The sequence below is a fragment of the Bombina bombina genome, chromosome 6, assembly GCF_027579735.1.
Source record: "Bombina bombina isolate aBomBom1 chromosome 6, aBomBom1.pri, whole genome shotgun sequence".
Classification (NCBI taxonomy): domain Eukaryota; kingdom Metazoa; phylum Chordata; class Amphibia; order Anura; family Bombinatoridae; genus Bombina; species Bombina bombina.
This window is the reverse complement of record NC_069504.1, coordinates 603046976-603067115: the sequence shown is the minus strand read 5'-3', so window position 1 is coordinate 603067115 and position 20140 is coordinate 603046976. Positions and strand designations below refer to the sequence as shown.

Sequence of the window (20140 nt, the reverse complement as noted above, 5' to 3'; positions counted from 1 at the left end):
CAATGGCCGGGCAATCACCACCTCTTATGACCCAGGCCCCACAAAGAAACTGCTTCTTCTCCTGTAAACCGTATGGTCGGGAAAGAGTGCCATGCTCCCGGAGAGAAATGCGCTAAAAATAACAGGCCGCGCAGTTATCTCAAAAACGAAAGTAAAACCTAAATGTTACACATCTGCCTGAGCCTCATCTCGCACTTATCCCAGCCTAAAACATAATAAAGCAAGTTATGTATAAATCCCCTCTGTTCAATAACCTCCTTCCGGAGCTATTAACCCTTGATTCCATACAGATAAAGGAGTCACACTGTGACCCTGTCTTCTTTACGTTATCATATGAGATAAAATGAAACAATCTTACAGGAATCTCTACAGTGGAACAGACACACAGTCTCTCAAGTTTTGACAGTCTTGTAGCATCGCACCTGACATGGACTCGAGTGATAGAAGCAGGCAATGAAACTCGTCAACACTGACTGCTTAGGTGCTGTTAATACGAGTCTGGATGGTTTCCCAGAAAGACACTCCCTGCATCTCCAGATGCTAAAATTCGTCAATGTTCTCACTGAGAGGCTGACAAGACTAATTAAAACTCCAGTCCCATACCGAAGAGTACTACCCTCTATAAGAGACTACTCCGTATCTTCCGACAATTCTCTGCCATCCTCCAGTGACAAAAGGCAAAGAATGACTGGGGGATGAGGGGAGTGGGGAAAGTATTTAAGCCTTTGGCTGGGGTGTCTTTGCCTCCTCCTGGTGGCCAGGTTCTGTATTCCCACAAGTAAGGAATGAAGTTGTGGACTCTCCTCATATTAAGATGTAAATAAATAATAAGAAGCAAAAATATTTGTTGTCAATAGACTAATAAAATACCCTTATGCAGACATCAGTGGTATAAATAACAAACAATAGGCATCCAGCACACACCAATAATGCTGTGTGTGTGTATGTTTGTTGTCAATAGACTAATACAATACCCACAACAACTGTAACTTGTAAACAGTGATTCTGAACTTGTGTTCTGAATCACCATTTACAGCTAGATAAGAGGGAATCCCCTTTGGGTACCTCCTAACAAACATGATTACAGAAATTGAGCGGCTCTGCATGTCACTGCAAGAAAAAAAAAAAGTACGAGTGAGGTGGGGTGGGTAAAATATAAATATATATATATATATATATATATATATATATATATATATATATATATATAAGCAAAAAGAGTCAGTTGCACTCTCACAAACAGTTCTCCAAGGGCCAGGGTGCTAGAGTAGTTGAAATGTAGCAAAACAGGAAACAGCACTCTCTGGACTTAAGTAAAAAACAAGTAGTTTATTCAGTAACGTTTCGGGGAATGCTCCCCTTCATCAGACCAACAACATACAAGTGAGACAAACATTTAAGCATACACAAACCCCTCCCCCTAGTGCAAAAAAACGCCAAAAATGGTTGCCATAGCAACCAAGCAACCAGTTCAAAGTAAATACATTTACCAATGCAACAATGACATCAAAGAAACCAGATCATTATGGTTAATTAGCATCAGGTCAATTAGCAAATCAACACATCATCCTACCACATAATACACCTGCTGTAAATTAGTACTTCTAATACCCCAGTGGCAGTGTGTCCTTTTAAAGAGACATATCACAATATTATTAGCTAAGTACAGGAACACAAGAATGTGTAGAAAAAAGGGGTTGAAAAAACGTTTAGTTAAACCTCGGCACCTCAACATATTGAAATGCAATTCACGTAATGCACTTATAGTAAATACCTAACTCCTAATACCCGTACTACATAGTCAAGGGTCATGTGTACCATAAAAGCTATAGAAGCAAATAGCAGCAAACTCGTTATACAGATACCTCAAACGATGTGACCATATTACATGCACAAAGTGTAGCACGACCTATGTAATCACCCTGTTCAGCATCGGACCAACCTCGCGCTGAATCTAGCACAGCTACTAGCGGAACAACAAGGGATATGCGCATGCGTGGAAACCCGGCACAGTCCAGCCCCCAATGCTCCAGCTAGGTACCCAATAGGACCCTTGACTATGTAGTACGGGTATTAGGAGTTAGGTATTTACTATAAGTGCATTACGTGAATTGCATTTCAATATGTTGAGGTGCCGAGGTTTAACTAAACGTTTTTTCAACCCCTTTTTTCTACACATTCTTGTGTTCCTGTACTTAGCTAATAATATTGTGATATGTCTCTTTAAAAGGACACACTGCCACTGGGGTATTAGAAGTACTAATATACAGCAGGTGTATTATGTGGTAGGATGATGTGTTGATTTGCTAATTGACCTGATGCTAATTAACCATAATGATCTGGTTTCTTTGATGTCATTGTTGCATTGGTAAATGTATTTACTTTGAACTGGTTGCTTGGTTGCTATGGCAACCATTTTTGGCGGTTTTTTGCACTAGGGGGAGGGGTTTGTGTATGCTTAAATGTTTGTCTCACTTGTATGTTGTTGGTCTGATGAAGGGGAGCATTCCCCGAAACGTTACTGAATAAACTACTTGTTTTTTACTTAAGTCCAGAGAGTGCTGTTTCCTGTTTTGCTATATATATATATATATATATATATATATATATAATAAAGTTAATAATCCAGCGCACTTTCACCAAATTGTTACACTTCTTTTTTTCCATAATCCATCTGTTTTTGGGAGCAGATAGGTGTTTGTGCAAGGGGTATTTTGCGCACCAATAAGAATCTATTATTCCTTTAATTCTTCAAAGAATTGGCGAGTGCACCCACGATTATTGACTTTATTGTATGTATATTAGGGATGCACCCTGGGCAGAGGATCTTGAAAAAGAGTGCGTGATCCTATCTATCTATCTATCTATCTATCTATCTATCTATCTATCTATATATATATATATATATATATATATATATAAAACGGAGAATTCACACTCACTGGACTTATACAAATAATAAACTTTTTAAATTTGTATTATTTGTATAAGTCAAGTGTGTGCGGATTCTACTATACATGTCTTTATCTACTTTTTCCTGACTCCCTGGCAGATGTCTATTGATGTGTGAGTGCAAGTCCCTTTTTTGATGTAAATATAAATATATAGAGACAGATTTATGCTATTATGAAGCCCTAAGCATTGCTGTTTGCAATGAGCTATGTAGCTAATAACGTAACGCGCCACAGCAGCTCTAAATTAGTTAACCAAAGCCTCTAAGCAGCAATATCAGCTCGTATTGCTTTATATGGGCTGTGTACAAGATTATTTGCACAAATGTCCCAAACTCAAAATCATAAGCATTGTGTGAGCTTGCAACAGGCTACAAATCCACTTGTAAGAATAAAAATATTCAGAATCAATGATTCAGTAGCTTAACTGCTAAAGGGACAGTATACACCAATTTTCATAAGTAATAGACACTACTATAAACTTTTATAAAGACTAATATGCACAGATACTTATCTAAAAACATAAATTATGCTTACCTGATAATTTCCTTTCCTTCCGTAGAAAAGAGTCCACAGCCGCATTCATTACTTATGGGAAAAAAGAACATGGCCACCAGGAGGAGGCAAAGACCCACCAGCCAAAGGCTTAAATGCTCCTCCCACTTCCCCTATCCCCCAGTTATTCAGCCGAGGAACAAGGAACAGTGGAAGAAGCATCAAAGTGAAAAGGTGCCAGAAGATGAAATCAACAACAACACCTCAAAAACGGACGGGGGACTGTGGACTCCTTCCCACGGAAGAAAAGGAAATTATCAGGCAAGCATAATTTATGTTTTTCTTCCTAATGGGAAAGAGTACACAGTCGCATTCATTACTTATGGGAAATTTATACCCAAGCCAAAGAGGACACAGAATGCCAAGACGGGAGGGTAAGAGGCGGACCAATAAAGGCACCCACCGAAAAAAACATATTCCCAGAAAACAAAGTCCCGTTTTGTCCCGAAAACCGGGAACAACATTATTGAAAGAAAAAACAACCCCGTGGACGCAAAACCACCGACAGTCCAAAGGACCTGGACAGTTACCAGTCCACGATGCAACCGTGACACAGGCCTTGAAGATCCCCACACTCAGGGGCAACAACCCAGGCACAGCCCCTTAAACTGACAAGGGGAACCCGACTAACCATTCTCAGAGGGAAAACCAGACAGGACAGAAAGACCAACTCAAGCCTTCAAGAAAACAACCAAGATCCGCTCGCTAGGCTCACCTGAACATATGTCAGGGTAGAAAAAGACACCAGCAGAAAACAGGAAGTGACCAGAGAGAAACAAAGGATCCCAAGGACCAGCAGATGCAGAAACTGCTATACAGCATGGACGAGTGTCACCAAAGATCAGGATCGCGAAGGGAAAATCCCTTACCACAGTCAAGACCCACACCCAGTCCACAACAGACTGAGGATGTCTCACAAGCTAGAAAAAGCTTCCGCAGCTGAAGAACGAGCGAGCAAAAGACGACCATGCTAAAAGAGTGAGAGAGGAAGTACAGCCACTTACCTGAAGGAACACAAAACATCACCCTCCTTCGCAACCTAGACGGTGTAGACCAACACAACACCACTATAGGCTGCAGAGCAGCCGAAACACATCGGAGAACCAATCCTCTCGACAACTGAAGAATCCCTAAGGATCCCACTCCTCCAGAGGGAGCAAAGAAACTCCTCTCTCGGACCCTTAAAAGTTTGCTAGCAACCAAGGTGCAATAGTTTTAGCGGAGTTAAACTGAAAACACACCACTTGCTAGGTAGCAAATCTAATCATCAGGACCCACCCCCACACAAAGGGAGGGAGAAAAAACTACCAGGCACGCATTAAAGAAAAAGCAACCAGAACCCAGGGATAATTCCCACAAACCGGAGAACACGGAATCCCAAAGGGCAAGCCCACAAGGCAACATAAATGTATGAAAACCAGTTGGAATCAATCCTCGATCTTAAAGGAACATAAGATGGCTAGATCCAAGTCCAGCATCCAAGCTAACAGAATGGATTCTCCGCTAAGAACACTAAGAACCAACGTGACCCTTCTTTTGAAGGAGAACCAGAATCCCCCATATGAAAAGACAGAGAGGACGTGTCCCCAAGACACCTAAACAATCTACCGATGAATGCACAGGCACAGAACGCCCCAAAGAGTAGAGTGGCAGCAGACCCAAAAAGCACCCCCCGTCAGAGAAGTCTACCACAGGCCAAAGGAGAAAAGTCAAGACAGACCATCCAGAGCCCAACAGAAAAGGAATACGGTCTATGAGAGACAGCCTCTCAAGCCCCCACAACACCTGGCAGCAAAGCAACTAACGTGCAACCACCATGTGCTGAGCAAAGGTCTGCAAATGCGGAGACAAAAAAAAAAGGAAAGGGCAAACAGTCTAGAGTCAAATCCTAGACCTAATGAGTACAATATAAGGAGAGATAGCCACAACCTGGACCGACAGAACCCTAGACTCCCCTCCCAAACCTACGATGAGATCCAAGAAGAAGGGGTCAGATTCCACTAGTCAGGACCAGGGCCACACAGTCCAAACTGGCCCAACAAGCTAGCAGACTAACGCGTCCAAGAAAAGAAAGACCTCAAACAGCAAGTACAGAAGAATCCAGGATATATACTGCGATAACACACGCAGCCCGAGTCCAAGAAGAAAAACCACAGGCTAGCAGTCACAAGGCACGGGATACCAAGAACACCTCGGTTCCTGACCCCTAAGGGGTGGCAGAAACAACCGAAACACCAGTGGCAACCCCGGAGAAACCAGCAAGGACCGCAGGGGATGCAAAGGGACGCGGTGGGACTCCACAGGCCCATGTCTCTGGAGCAGACTGACACGGCCAGCCCAAGCACCCCTTACATCCAGACCCGAAGGTTGTGAGTAAAAGTGTAGTTTATGAAAACAAACAACAAAAACAAGTGAACCAGTAGGTCCCGCCGAACCAGTCAGGCGCAACATGCGTCACTAACAATTAACAGTGCACACACCAACTCCGGATGAACCCCGGGAATGACTTCCTTGGAAGAACTAAATCCAAGTAATCCCAGAATTCCCATAGGAAAAGAATATAAAGTAAATAAATCTGACTCGGATAAAATAAACAAGAGCACCCGAAGGCATCTGCCCAGAAGGAACTATGTCTCTACAGGACCTGCCAAACAGAGACCGGAACCCTCATAAAAAAAGGCTGGGAAAGCTCATAATAGACCGACTGGAGATAAGATTATCCCCATTAATCTATACTGAAGAACCGTGCGAGAACTGAGAAGTCCCCGGACGATAAAGGAAAGGATCCCCCAATAGGTCAAAAAGACGTTGTAGTAGGACACGCATGCCGCACAATCCTATAACGAAAAGCACAACAAGGGGGAACAATCACCCCCGGGGGGAATATTATAGTGCCATTCACGGTCTGAACACCCGGGATAGGCAGGCAGGCACATAACTGCAAGGAAACCTCGGGATCTTGCAGACGAATCAGAGCCAATAAAATATTAAAACAAAAATGTCCCGCCATCTCTGGGGGAAACAATCCACCCTGCGCATAGGAGACATCAAACTCCGGGTCACCTGCGAAAGCAAAAAGGAGTGTGTGATTGGGAAGGCATCTCCTCAGAAACAGAGCTCCCGGAGGCCAATGGATCAGCAGACCCAAGGTCCCCTGAGCCTGAGGGACCCGGCAAACCATGCAGGCACAAGAGACAAGAGTGGTAGACTTGCGACAACGGGGCCAAACGACAATCCTCATCCGAGGACAACTCAGAATCTGATAAGACAATTGTCCCCACATCAGAATCCTCCATTGCTAGGACTAATCTAAACACACAATATTGGAAAAACGACTGGCACCTGAAACACAATGGCTGGGGCAGTCACCACTTCCTATGACCAGACCTCAGCAGAGCAGACTCTTTCCTCCGTCGCCACTCAATGTCACCACGAAATCCAAAAGCGTGCCACCGAAAGGCAGCAAAACTAGGCCCATATAAAAGGATACGCAAGTCTAAACCAACAGGCATATACTTTTTAATCCTAGGCCGTGCAATCACAAGCCCAGAAACCCTCCCACTATGCACCGCATAGAGTAACGCTTCATGCCTCAGCCACAGAGCCCATACACATATACCCAATGCAGGTTGAATCACATAAGAAACATGATAAGAGACCCCTTCCCCGTTCACCAATCCACCCTACCTATACTATACTGTCATAATAAATCACATTACAGACAATGTAATAAAATGAAACAATCTTACCTGAATCTACGCCGTGGAACAGGAACATGGCCCTTCAAGTGTGACGAATAGTGGCAGCGCTTCCGTCATGGACTCGAGAGAAGACCGCAGGTAGCGAAGCGAAGTTCGACAATGCGAAGTGCTGAAAGGAGCTGTTATAATGAGTCGGGATGGTGTCACAGGGGAAGCTCCCACTGCATCTCCAGACTCTAACTTTGGCCCAGGCCCTCCACGAGAGGCTAACAGGACTACTTAAAACTCCTGTCCCATGTCAAAGGGTAGCACCCTCCAGAAAAGACATATTAACAATAAATAAAAGTTAAAAAAAACAAACTTCTGACACTTCTCTGCCAACCTCCTGGGACGAAAGGCAAAGAATGATTGGGGGATAGGGGAAGTGGGAGGAGTATTAAAGCCTTTGGCTGGTGGGTCTTTGCCTCCTCCTGGTGGTCAGGTTCTTATTTCCCATAAGTAATGAATGCGGCTGTGGACTCTTTCCCATTAGGAAGAAAAATCCAGTGTAAAACCTTTTAAAAACTTACTTAGAAGCTCGCAGTTTAATACTGTTGAAAAAATAAGGATGGGACACCCACTGAAATAAGCAGAAAAGCAAACAAGAGCAGACACTCCCCCACCCCCTCCCCTGCATATGAATAGACCTTTTATACAAACAGGAGCAAGCTGGAGAAGGTAGAAAACAGTCTACTTCTAAAACTTTGGGGATTGGTTAGGAGTCTTAAGATCAGCAAAATGTTATTTAAAAATAAGCAAAACTATACATTTTTACCAAACAACCCTGTATGGGCTATATACATTGATCTTGAGGTCTTGGTAAGATAATGGATTCAGACTTAATACTTAACCTAGCAAAGTAACAATTCTGCCTAAACAAGAGGATCAGATCTGAGAATCTGGTGCTCCTTGGCCAGAGTGTAGAAAGAAAAGAAGCTTTCTCCTTGCCTCACTTGATCTTTTGCACCAACCAAGCAAGCAGAACAGTTAGAGACTGACCCCTTTGAAGGGATTACCACCATCTCTTATGCAAATGCAAAATGATCCTGTTTTCTGGCACAATAGCAGAATACACTGTTTGGTTTGGACACCAAAAGAACTATGGACTTTCAGTTTCTAGGAAATTTCCATAAAAATATCCAAACTCCAGACTAAATTTGGCTAAATTAGATGCTAAGAGACTGCATTTGTCTCGAGAACTCTGCTTCCTCATAGAATATCAATTGAAGAGAGGAACTGAAATATAAGACAATCACCTGCAGTTAATACAGCTAAACTATGCAATTATGACTTTTGTTAATGTTCTTTTCCAACTAACTATTAGCAGCTAACCTTATTAGCATGTATGCTGAAAGCATTCAAATAGAAGTTAAAAAGTCAGAATAGGTTACTAAGTATGTGGTGTTAAATGGGGTGCCAGAAACTAGCATTTTTGGTGACAACAGTCCAGTTGGGCTACAGACAACTTCTCTCCTAGAGGCATTGGTTTTCACCAACCACCATATGAGGAGGGCCGCAAATTGCGTGGCAGATGAATCCTTTGGGAAAGGCCACAGGAGTCGCAAACATATTGAAAAAAACGAATTTAGGTTAAACTGTGCAAAAGGAACAACTTCCATAGCTGCCACCATCAAACCAATGGTCTCCATGAAATAACCTGGAAACTGAGACCAGGTTAATTTAAAATTTCTTTTGTCAGCATGGTTTTGGAAACTCTCCTATGGGAGAAAAGTCGAATGTGCCTTTTTTAAGATCCCCAGAAACAAAACCCTGTTTAGTATTCTGCCTAATCCAATGTGTCAACTACAGATCTGAAGACGAAAGACAAATGTGTAGATGTGGTCCTCTATGTGTGTCATCTGTTCTTGTGGTAAGGCGCTTGCAAGGTCCCATAAAATGTGCCTCAACCAAAATAAATAACAACAAACTCAAAATGTAACAGTTGCACACCAAACATGGGAACCTTATAATGGTCTTGAAGGATGAGAATATAAAAACATCCATCATTCATATTTATGATGATCATAATTTGACAATAGGTGCTCTATATTGAAAAAAACAGAATTTATGTTTACCTGATAAATTACTTTCTCCAACGGTGTGTCCGGTCCACGGCGTCATCCTTACTTGTGGGATATTCTCTTCCCCAACAGGAAATGGCAAAGAGCCCAGCAAAGCTGGTCACATGATCCCTCCTAGGCTCCGCCTACCCCAGTCATTCGACCGACGTAAAGGAGGAATATTTGCATAGGAGAAACCATATGATACCGTGGTGACTGTAGTTAAAGAAAATAAATTATCAGACCTGATTAAAAAACCAGGGCGGGCCGTGGACCGGACACACCGTTGGAGAAAGTAATTTATCAGGTAAACATAAATTCTGTTTTCTCCAACATAGGTGTGTCCGGTCCACGGCGTCATCCTTACTTGTGGGAACCAATACCAAAGCTTTAGGACACGGATGAAGGGAGGGAGCAAATCAGGTCACCTAAATGGAAGGCACCACGGCTTGCAAAACCTTTCTCCCAAAAATAGCCTCAGAAGAAGCAAAAGTATCAAACTTGTAAAATTTGGTAAAAGTGTGCAGTGAAGACCAAGTCGCTGCCCTACATATCTGATCAACAGAAGCCTCGTTCTTGAAGGCCCATGTGGAAGCCACAGCCCTAGTGGAATGAGCTGTGATTCTTTCAGGAGGCTGCCGTCCGGCAGTCTCATAAGCCAATCTGATGATGCTTTTAATCCAAAAAGAGAGAGAAGTAGAAGTTGCTTTTTGACCTCTCCTTTTACCAGAATAAACAACAAACAAGGAAGATGTTTGTCTAAAATCCTTTGTAGCATCTAAATAGAATTTTAGAGCGCGAACAACATCCAAATTGTGCAACAAACGTTCCTTCTTTGAAACTGGATTCGGACACAAAGAAGGCACGACTATCTCCTGGTTAATGTTTTTGTTAGAAACAACTTTCGGAAGAAAACCAGGTTTAGTACGTAAAACCACCTTATCTGCATGGAACACCAGATAAGGAGGAGAACACTGCAGAGCAGATAATTCTGAAACTCTTCTAGCAGAAGAAATTGCAACCAAAAACAAAACTTTCCAAGATAATAACTTAATATCAACGGAATGTAAGGGTTCAAACGGAACCCCCTGAAGAACTGAAAGAACTAAGTTGAGACTCCAAGGAGGAGTCAAAGGTTTGTAAACAGGCTTGATTCTAACCAGAGCCTGAACAAAGGCTTGAACATCTGGCACAGCTGCCAGCTTTTTGTGAAGTAACACAGACAAGGCAGAAATCTGTCCCTTCAAGGAACTTGCAGATAATCCTTTCTCCAATCCTTCTTGAAGAAAGGATAGAATCTTAGGAATCTTTACCTTGTCCCAAGGGAATCCTTTAGATTCACACCAACAGATATATTTTTTCCATATTTTGTGGTAAATTTTTCTAGTTACAGGCTTTCTGGCCTGAACAAGAGTATCAATAACAGAATCAGAGAACCCTCGTTTTGATAAGATCAATCGTTCAATCTCCAAGCAGTCAGCTGGAGTGAGACCAGATTCGGATGTTCGAACGGACCTTGAACAAGAAGGTCTCGTCTCAAAGGTAGCTTCCATGGTGGAGCCGATGACATATTCACCAGATCTGCATACCAAGTCCTGCGTGGCCACGCAGGAGCTATCAAGATCACCGACGCCCTCTCCTGAATGATCCTGGCTACCAGCCTGGGGATGAGAGGAAACGGCGGGAATACATAAGCTAGTTTGAAGGTCCAAGGTGCTACTAGTGCATCTACTAGAGTCGCCTTGGGATCCCTGGATCTGGACCCGTAGCAAGGAACCTTGAAGTTCTGACGAGAGGCCATCAGATCCATGTCTGGAATGCCCCACAGTTGAGTAATTTGGGCAAAGATTTCCGGATGGAGTTCCCACTCCCCCGGATGTAATGTCTGACGACTCAGAAAATCCGCTTCCCAATTTTCCACTCCTGGGATGTGGATTGCAGACAGGTGGCAGGAGTGAGTCTCCGCCCATTGAATGATTTTGGTCACTTCTTCCATCGCCAGGGAACTCCTTGTTCCCCCCTAATGGTTGATGTACGCAACAGTCGTCATGTTGTCTGATTGAAACCGTATGAACTTGGCCTTTGCTAGCTGAGGCCAAGCCTTGAGAGCATTGAATATCGCTCTCAGTTCCAGAATATTTATCGGTAGAAGAGATTCTTCCCGAGACCAAAGACCCTGAGCTTTCAGGGGTCCCCAGACCGCGCCCCAGCCCATCAGACTGGCGTCGGTCGTGACAATGACCCACTCTGGTCTGCGGAAGGTCATCCCTTGTGACAGGTTGTCCAGGGACAGCCACCAACGGAGTGAGTCTCTGGTCCTCTGATTTACTTGTATCGTCGGAGACAAGTCTGTATAGTCCCCATTCCACTGACTGAGCATGCACAGTTGTAATGGTCTTAGATGAATGCGCGCAAAAGGAACTATGTCCATTGCCGCTACCATCAAACCTATTACTTCCATGCACTGCGCTATGGAAGGAAGAGGAACGGAATGAAGTGTTTGACAAGAGTTTAGAAGTTTTGTTTTTCTGGCCTCTGTCAGAAAAATCCTCATTTCTAAGGAGTCTATTATTGTTCCCAAGAAGGGAACCCTTGTTGACGGAGATAGAGAACTCTTTTCTACGTTCACTTTCCATCCGTGAGATCTGAGAAAGGCCAGGACTATGTCCGTGTGAGCCTTTGCTTGAGGAAGGGACGACGCTTGAATCAGAATGTCGTCCAAGTAAGGTACTACTGCAATGCCCCTTGGTCTTAGTACCGCTAGAAGGGACCCTAGTACCTTTGTGAAAATCCTTGGAGCAGTGGCTAATCCGAAAGGAAGTGCCACGAACTGGTAATGCTTGTCCAGGAATGCGAACCTTAGGAACCGATGATGTTCCTTGTGGATAGGAATATGTAGATACGCATCCTTTAAATCCACCGTGGTCATGAATTGACCTTCCTGGATGGAAGGAAGAATTGTTCGAATGGTTTCCATTTTGAACGATGGAACCTTGAGAAACTTGTTTAGGATCTTGAGATCTAAGATTGGTCTGAACGTTCCCTCTTTTTTGGGAACTACGAACAGATTGGAGTAGAACCCCATCCCTTGTTCTCCTAATGGAACAGGATGAATCACTCCCATTTTTAACAGGTCTTCTACACAATGTAAGAATGCCTGTCTCTTTATGTGGTCTGAAGACAATTGAGACCTGTGGAACCTCCCCCTTGGGGGAAGCCCCTTGAATTCCAGAAGATAACCTTGGGAGACTATTTCTAGTGCCCAAGGATCCAGAACATCTCTTGCCCAAGCCTGAGCGAAGAGAGAGAGTCTGCCCCCCACCAGATCCGGTCCCGGATCGGGGGCCAACATTTCATACTGTCTTGGTAGCAGTGGCAGGTTTCTTGGCCTGCTTTCCCTTGTTCCAGCCTTGCATTGGTCTCCAGGCTGGCTTGGCTTGAGAAGTATTACCCTCTTGCTTAGAGGACGTAGCACTTGGGGCTGGTCCGTTTCTACGAAAGGGACGAAAATTAGGTTTATTTTTGGCCTTGAAAGACCTATCCTGAGGAAGGGCGTGGCCCTTACCCCCAGTGATATCAGAGATAATCTCTTTCAAGTCAGGGCCAAACAGCGTTTTCCCCTTGAAAGGAATGTTAAGCAATTTGTTCTTGGAAGACGCATCCGCTGACCAAGATTTCAACCAAAGCGCTCTGCGCGCCACAATAGCAAACCCAGAATTTTTCGCCGCTAACCTAGCCAATTGCAAAGTGGCGTCTAGGGTGAAAGAATTAGCCAATTTGAGAGCACGGATTCTGTCCATAATCTCCTCATGAGGAGGAGAATCACTATCGATCGCCTTTTCTAGCTCATCGAACCAGAAACACGCGGCTGTAGTGACAGGGACAATGCATGAAATTGGTTGTAGAAGGTAACCTTGCTGAACAAACATCTTTTTAAGCAAACCTTCTAATTTTTTATCCATAGGATCTTTGAAAGCACAACTATCTTCTATGGGTATAGTGGTGCGTTTGTTTAAAGTAGAAACCGCCCCCTCGACCTTGGGGACTGTCTGCCATAAGTCCTTTCTGGGGTCGACCATAGGAAACAATTTTTTAAATATGGGGGGAGGGACGAAAGGTATACCGGGCCTTTCCCATTCTTTATTTACAATGTCCGCCACCCGCTTGGGTATAGGAAAAGCTTCTGGGGGCCCCGGGACCTCTAGGAACTTGTCCATTTTACATAGTTTCTCTGGGATGATCAAATTCTCACAATCATCCAGAGTGGATAACACCTCCTTAAGCAGAGCACGGAGATGTTCCAACTTAAACTTAAATGTAATCACATCGGGTTCAGCTTGTTGAGAAATTTTCCCTGAATCTGAAATTTCTCCCTCAGACAAAACCTCCCTGGCCCCCTCAGACTGGTGTAGGGGCATATCAGAACCATTATCATCAGCGTCCTCATGCTCTTCAGTATCTAAAACAGAGCAGTCGCGCTTACGCTGATAAGTGGGCATTTTGGCTAAAATGTTTTTGATAGAATTATCCATTACAGCCGTTAATTGTTGCATAGTAAGGAGTATTGGCGCGCTAGATGTACTAGGGGCCTCCTGAGTGGGCAAGACTGGTGTAGACGAAGGAGGGGATGATGCAGTACCATGCTTACTCCCCTCACTTGAGGAATCATCTTGGGCATCATTTTCTCTAAATTTTGTGTCACATAAATCACATCTATTTAAATGAGAAGGAACCTTGGCTTCTCCACATTCAGAACACAGTCTATCTGGTAGTTCAGACATGTTAAACAGGCATAAACTTCATAACAAAGTACAAAAAACGTTTTAAAATAAAACCGTTACTGTCACTTTAAATTTTAAACTGAACACACTTTATTACTGCAATTGCGAAAAAGTATGAAGGAATTGTTCAAAATTCACCAAAATTTCACCACAGTGTCTTAAAGCCTTAAAAGTATTGCACACCAAATTTGGAAGCTTTAACCCTTAAAATAACGGAACCGGAGCCGTTTTTATCTTTAACCCCTTTACAGTCCCTGGTATCTGCTTTGCTGAGACCCAACCAAGCCCAAAGGGGAATACGATACCAAATGACGCCTTCAGAAAGTCTTTTCTATGTATCAGAGCTCCTCACACATGCGACTGCATGTCATGCTTCTCAAAAACAAGTGCGCAATACCGGCGCGAAAATGAGGCTCTGCCTATGATTAGGGAAAGCCCCTAGAGAATAAGGTGTCCAAAACAGTGCCTGCCGATATTATTTTACAAAATACCCAGATTAAAATGATTCCTCAAGGCTAAATATGTTTATATATGAATCGATTTAGCCCAGAAAATGTCTACAGTCTTAACAAGCCCTTGTGAAGCCCTTATTTACTGTCTGTAATAAAAATGGCTTACCGGATCCCATAGGGAAAATGACAGCTTCCAGCATTACATCGTCTTGTTAGAATGTGTCATACCTCAAGCAGCAAAAGTCTGCTCACTGTTCCCCCAACTGAAGTTAATTCCTCTCAACAGTCCTGTGTGGAACAGCCATCGATTTTAGTAACGGTTGCTAAAATCATTTTCCTCTTACAAACAGAAATCTTCATCTCTTTTCTGTTTCAGAGTAAATAGTACATACCAGCACTATTTTAAAATAACAAACTCTTGATTGAATAATAAAAACTACAGTTAAACACTAAAAAACTCTAAGCCATCTCCGTGGAGATGTTGCCTGTACAACGGCAAAGAGAATGACTGGGGTAGGCGGAGCCTAGGAGGGATCATGTGACCAGCTTTGCTGGGCTCTTTGCCATTTCCTGTTGGGGAAGAGAATATCCCACAAGTAAGGATGACGCCGTGGACCGGACACACCTATGTTGGAGAAAGAAAGCCCTTATTAACTGTTTCATACCCATATGTGGAATAATTTTCTTCTGCCTTGTATGAATTAATCTCTGTCCCCTTTTTCTTTTTCAGAATATGGTCAGATGACCTGAAATTCCAGAGGTCATAAACAATTTTTCCCATCACTGGAACTTAATGAACCGGATAAAGAGTATTGAAGATGTATGTATTATAACTACTGGAGACTATTGTTTACCCAGGGGAATATCTATGACCTATGAAGAAACTTTCAACCTGATTTGTGAAGGAGAAGACTTCCTAAGGGCAGCTTGAATACAAGTTCTCCTTAGTCATAAAATGTATTTAAAAAAACAGAAATCTTACCCTCAATGGCCTGGACTTGTTCCTTAAAACCTGTGAAAGAGAGGGACTTTTTGTCACCTCTAATATCTCTCCTGGTTAGTTGTATAAAGACTAAAGTAGAATATCTATAAGCACATGCTTGGAACAATAAACAGCAGTCCAAGCCTTAATACATAATAGTATATTCACTTTAACGAAGTCAGATGCATTTTAACAGCCAAAAGTAATCTTTCCTTTAAAAACAGGACAAACACCTAGAAAAAGAGTTTGGTTGCCCAAGGCCAGAACAATTGAGGTAGCCTAGGGGATGAAAGAGTATATTTAAGTAGTATGTGAAATGTATAGCACTGCCTTTCAAAGACCATTAAAAGCGTTCTTGAGAGAAAAGTATCTTTTCACAAAGAGCTTCTGTTAAAGGTCATCATTGTGTGACATCATTGGTGGCAATTGGAGAATGCATGGTGGACAAACGTAGGTACACATGACCATAGTGATTCATATCAACAATAAAAGTTATCACTATAGCAGTGACAGTTTAACCAAAGTATTTTTGTAAATGGTAGCATACTGCAAAATGTTTCCACTGGTATTTGAAATACACTGCTTGCATATAATTAAAAAGTCCCTTTAAAACCCCGAAGGTTTAAAATATAGAGGCCACACAAGCAAAGGAAGAAGCAAATAAATAATACAGACACCCAGCTTCCAACTTAATACTTACTCTCCAGGTGCAAGTGGACCTTTCTATACTACCATTGAAAACAGAACAGCAGTTGACTCCTCAAAAATAAACAAATGCACTTGAAAGAAAGAACTTTTTTTACTTGAGGAAGTTCACTGAGAGGCAGAGGCAATTGTAGGACAGTATGAATATATAGTATATAAACTGAAGCACCTAGATACTATGGAACCCTCGTTGCTTTATCGTTTGCCATATGAAAGGCAGAGCAAACAGCATCAGGTGTTTACTAAGACATAGGCTGTCTCTCTGCTTTTCAGTGTACCTCTCTCTATGACAGTTTACTGACTTGCACGTCTACAAAAGGAGTAAATAATGTTTCCTTGATTGTTGATTGTACAGGCTTTAGATATAAATCACATAAATTGGGCTCAGCTTGCATATGAATGGCAGACTAAGTAATAACTTAAATGAAAAAAGGTTGAAACCTTGTCTGGTTTTGGATAAAACAGGGGGTTAGCAAAGTCCTATCTATAAACTACACAGTTACCTTCTTTTTCAAGCTATTCATTATTTTTAGATTAGAAGACTTAGTAACAAAGTGTTACAAACATACGTGACTTGGATGGAGGGATAATTCTATGGCCATAATATAAAGTAGTCATCCTGCAAATGCACAGTAACACTTCAGTCTGTCCACCGTATGCCCAAGCCAGTGTACCCTTATATACACTTAAAGTCACTTATTTAAAAAATCTAGTTAGAGGTGACAATGTGATGATAGGGTTCCCTGCTGTCCTTCACAAAAAATACTGGACAATTAGTTAGGGGCTGGTAACAATGGTAGGTGGGGTAACACAATGTCCCCCAAAAGCCTTAACTCTTGATCCCACCATGTACATTTTTCACAACTGAGCAGTCATTTTAACCCTTGGCTGCCAGTAACATGAAAATCAATAATTTGACCTATTTGGTTACAGTACTGATTTGACCCCTGTCACCCCTTGACTGCCTTCACTTCTATCTTCTCCATATATGTAATGCATAGTGTCCAGTATTTTTGGGGCGATTTTTCTGCACAGCCTGCTAAAATAATAGACCGTCCAGTTGAATACTGGACACCTACAACCCTATTATTAGACTGTAACTAAGGGATTAAACCTAAGGTTGCCTTTAAATCAGAAAGCCTGTTTAGTAATATGAAATAATAAAAAAAAAGATTCACATTGTGTTCTTTGCTTTCTGTTCCACGTTCCTTGTTCTCACCTCCATGTTTTTGCAGAAAGTGGCGTTGCTCCCAAAAAGGATTTGGCACTGCTCACTGGCACTATAATGCATCCCAGGCAGTTTGTGTGGAAGGCGCACGGCATAATGGCTACGAGGATCTGTCATCAGCAGGCATGAGCTCACCTTGGACCTGTGTGATAGACAAAATTAAACACAAACTTGTATCAAAATACACCAGAACACAAAATACAGTATAGAATATTCTAGCTACAAGATAATTGTAAGTTATAAAAAGATATGCAAAACTATACTTTTAGCATATTAGCTATGAAATAGGAATGAAAAGGTATTTTTTATGACAGCAGAATGTATTTGAGGCCTAAATATGTTTCCTGAGGTTTCTACAAGGGAGATGGGATATGCCCCTCAGCATGTACAGTATATGTCTGGAGTCTAATTCTGGATTGGGCAAATATTTTGGCATTTTATTTTAAACCAAAAAACAACAAATGTTGGCTGCATTAGTTAGTTTTAAATGAATGCAGAATGTTTGAAGAACATTCAACATTTTTTTTTTTAAACAAACGTTACCTTCCCATTTACCAAATTGATTGATACAAATGCTATTTGAGGGAATATTACATTAACAATGTACGCTCAAGACAACCTTAGATCATTTAGTTTAGATAGTTGTTTTTTTTTTTTCCATTCACATTTATTTGATGCTTTATTTCTTTATTTAGTTTGTGATTTGATTTTACACAGAGCCAAATTACAAGTGGCACACTAATGATAGTGTGGGCGCGATACCCAATATTGCTTGACTGCACTACCATTAGCGTATTACAAGTCCATTGTAAAGCGTGTTAACCAGAGAAGGGTAACGCGGCTTGAGCGCAGTCAATACTTTCAATGGATATTGCGACCGTGCTAATTTGTGCAAGAGTTACAAGTTGAATGTTATAGTTTGTGATTGAGCACAAGCTAAAACTCCACTAGAAATTTAGTGCGATCTTCAGACCTGAAGTAAACTGGGCTAAAAAACAAGTAGCACAAAACACACACACATATATATATATATATATATATATATATATATATATATATATATATATATATATATATATATATATATATAATTTCCCAAGAAGAAGCAGGCACTCACTGGACCTTATCCAATTTCCTTTTATTCCAGTATTAAACAAACATAACGTTTCGGCACATCACATGTGCCTTTGTCAAATGCCACCAAACAAAATGGTGGTTTAGGTGTTAGGTTACATTTTGTTTGGTGACATTTGACAAAGGCACATGTGATGTGCCGAAACGTTATGTTTGTTTAATACTGGAATAAAAGGAAATTGGATAAAGTCCAGTGAGTGCCTGCTTCTTCTTGGGACATTCTATACATTTTATTGCAGTGCACCTTGGCAGTTCTAAACGGATGGGGTAAGACTGTGCTGTCCTGTCTGGACTGTATATATATATATATATATATATATATATATATATATATATACATACATATCTGTATATATTCATATAGATATATAGGTATAGATAGATGGCTGATGTTTTTTAAAATAATCAGAGATATATAGAAATATATAATTTAAAATGAAAAGAACATTTTCATTTATCTGAAGAACATAGAAATGTAAAGTATTTCTAGCTCACTTTGGGTTTTGCACAACGTGGTGTTGGGTTAGTGCGTGAACAATAGCTATTAGGCTTTCTTTACAGTGCACCCCATAGACGTCTATAGGGAGAAGACGTTTGCGCGGTAGAGGTATCCGAAGTCCCGAAGTTATGGTAGATCTGGCTTTCGCTCTCACACAATTGTTTTACTTGTAATACGCTCGCTAACCTGTCCATGATAAATTGTTACTTTCAGCGCAGTTAGCACGCAGGAGAAAAATTGTCACTTGTAATCTGGCCCATATTGTTCTGTAAATTCAAATTTTGCAGTTAACCTCAGACTGGCAATCAGGACAAACTTTAACAATTTTAAATATATCCGTTTTTACCAGACCAGATCAACACATGATCAGACAGACTGAATGAACAATAAATATCAACATAAATATGAAATAAGTTGGCTTGTACGGTCTTTATAGTATTATACTAGAGGAAAGCTAGAACATAGGTTGTTGAAATAAAAATCTCGTACTTTACAATACAAGTTTGAGGCAGAGCATAATTCAGAATATATTTTCCTTCTGCCTATGAGATATATGATGACATAGAAAGTTCTACTATGCATTTTATGCCTGTGATACTTAACCCAGCTATCTGCCCTTATTATTGTGTCATATGGTATATGTGTGCTAAGGGCAAACACAATCACTTACTTAAGGAAGTTCTCCAGTTCATCTCGGCTGCAGGTTGACCATGATAAATCACTTGGATTCCTGCCTTTGACCCACTCTCCAGACATAATGTGTGAGCGCCCAGCGCAAGATGGATGGTCATCATCATGACTCATTCCCAAACTACAGAAAACAGAGACAGAAAAAAACATAATTTATGTAAGAACTTACCTGATAAATTAATTTCTTTCATATTGGCAAGAGTCCATGAGCTAGTGACGTATGGGGTATACAATCCTACCAGGAGGGGCAAAGTTTCCCAAACCTCAAAATGCCTATAAATACACCCCTCACCAAGTAGTGAGGTGACAAAATAAGGAGTAAAAAAGCATACAAAGAGAGGAACTGGAAACAGAATTATGCTT

At 41.6% G+C, this 20140-nt stretch overlaps 1 protein-coding gene across 1 annotated transcript in view; it reads right to left on the bottom strand.

Moving 5' to 3' along the window:
* The window catches only part of ADAMTS17 (ADAM metallopeptidase with thrombospondin type 1 motif 17), a 611877-nt gene that overhangs the window by 263257 nt on the left and 328480 nt on the right, over nucleotides 1–20140 (bottom strand). Inside the window, exons 9-10 of the mRNA XM_053717604.1 lie at nucleotides 19758–19898; nucleotides 17446–17596 (exon numbers count right to left, since the gene is read on the bottom strand). Coding sequence (XP_053573579.1) covers nucleotides 17446–17596; nucleotides 19758–19898 — 292 coding nt within the window. The remainder of the gene's footprint in view (nucleotides 1–17445; nucleotides 17597–19757; nucleotides 19899–20140) is intronic.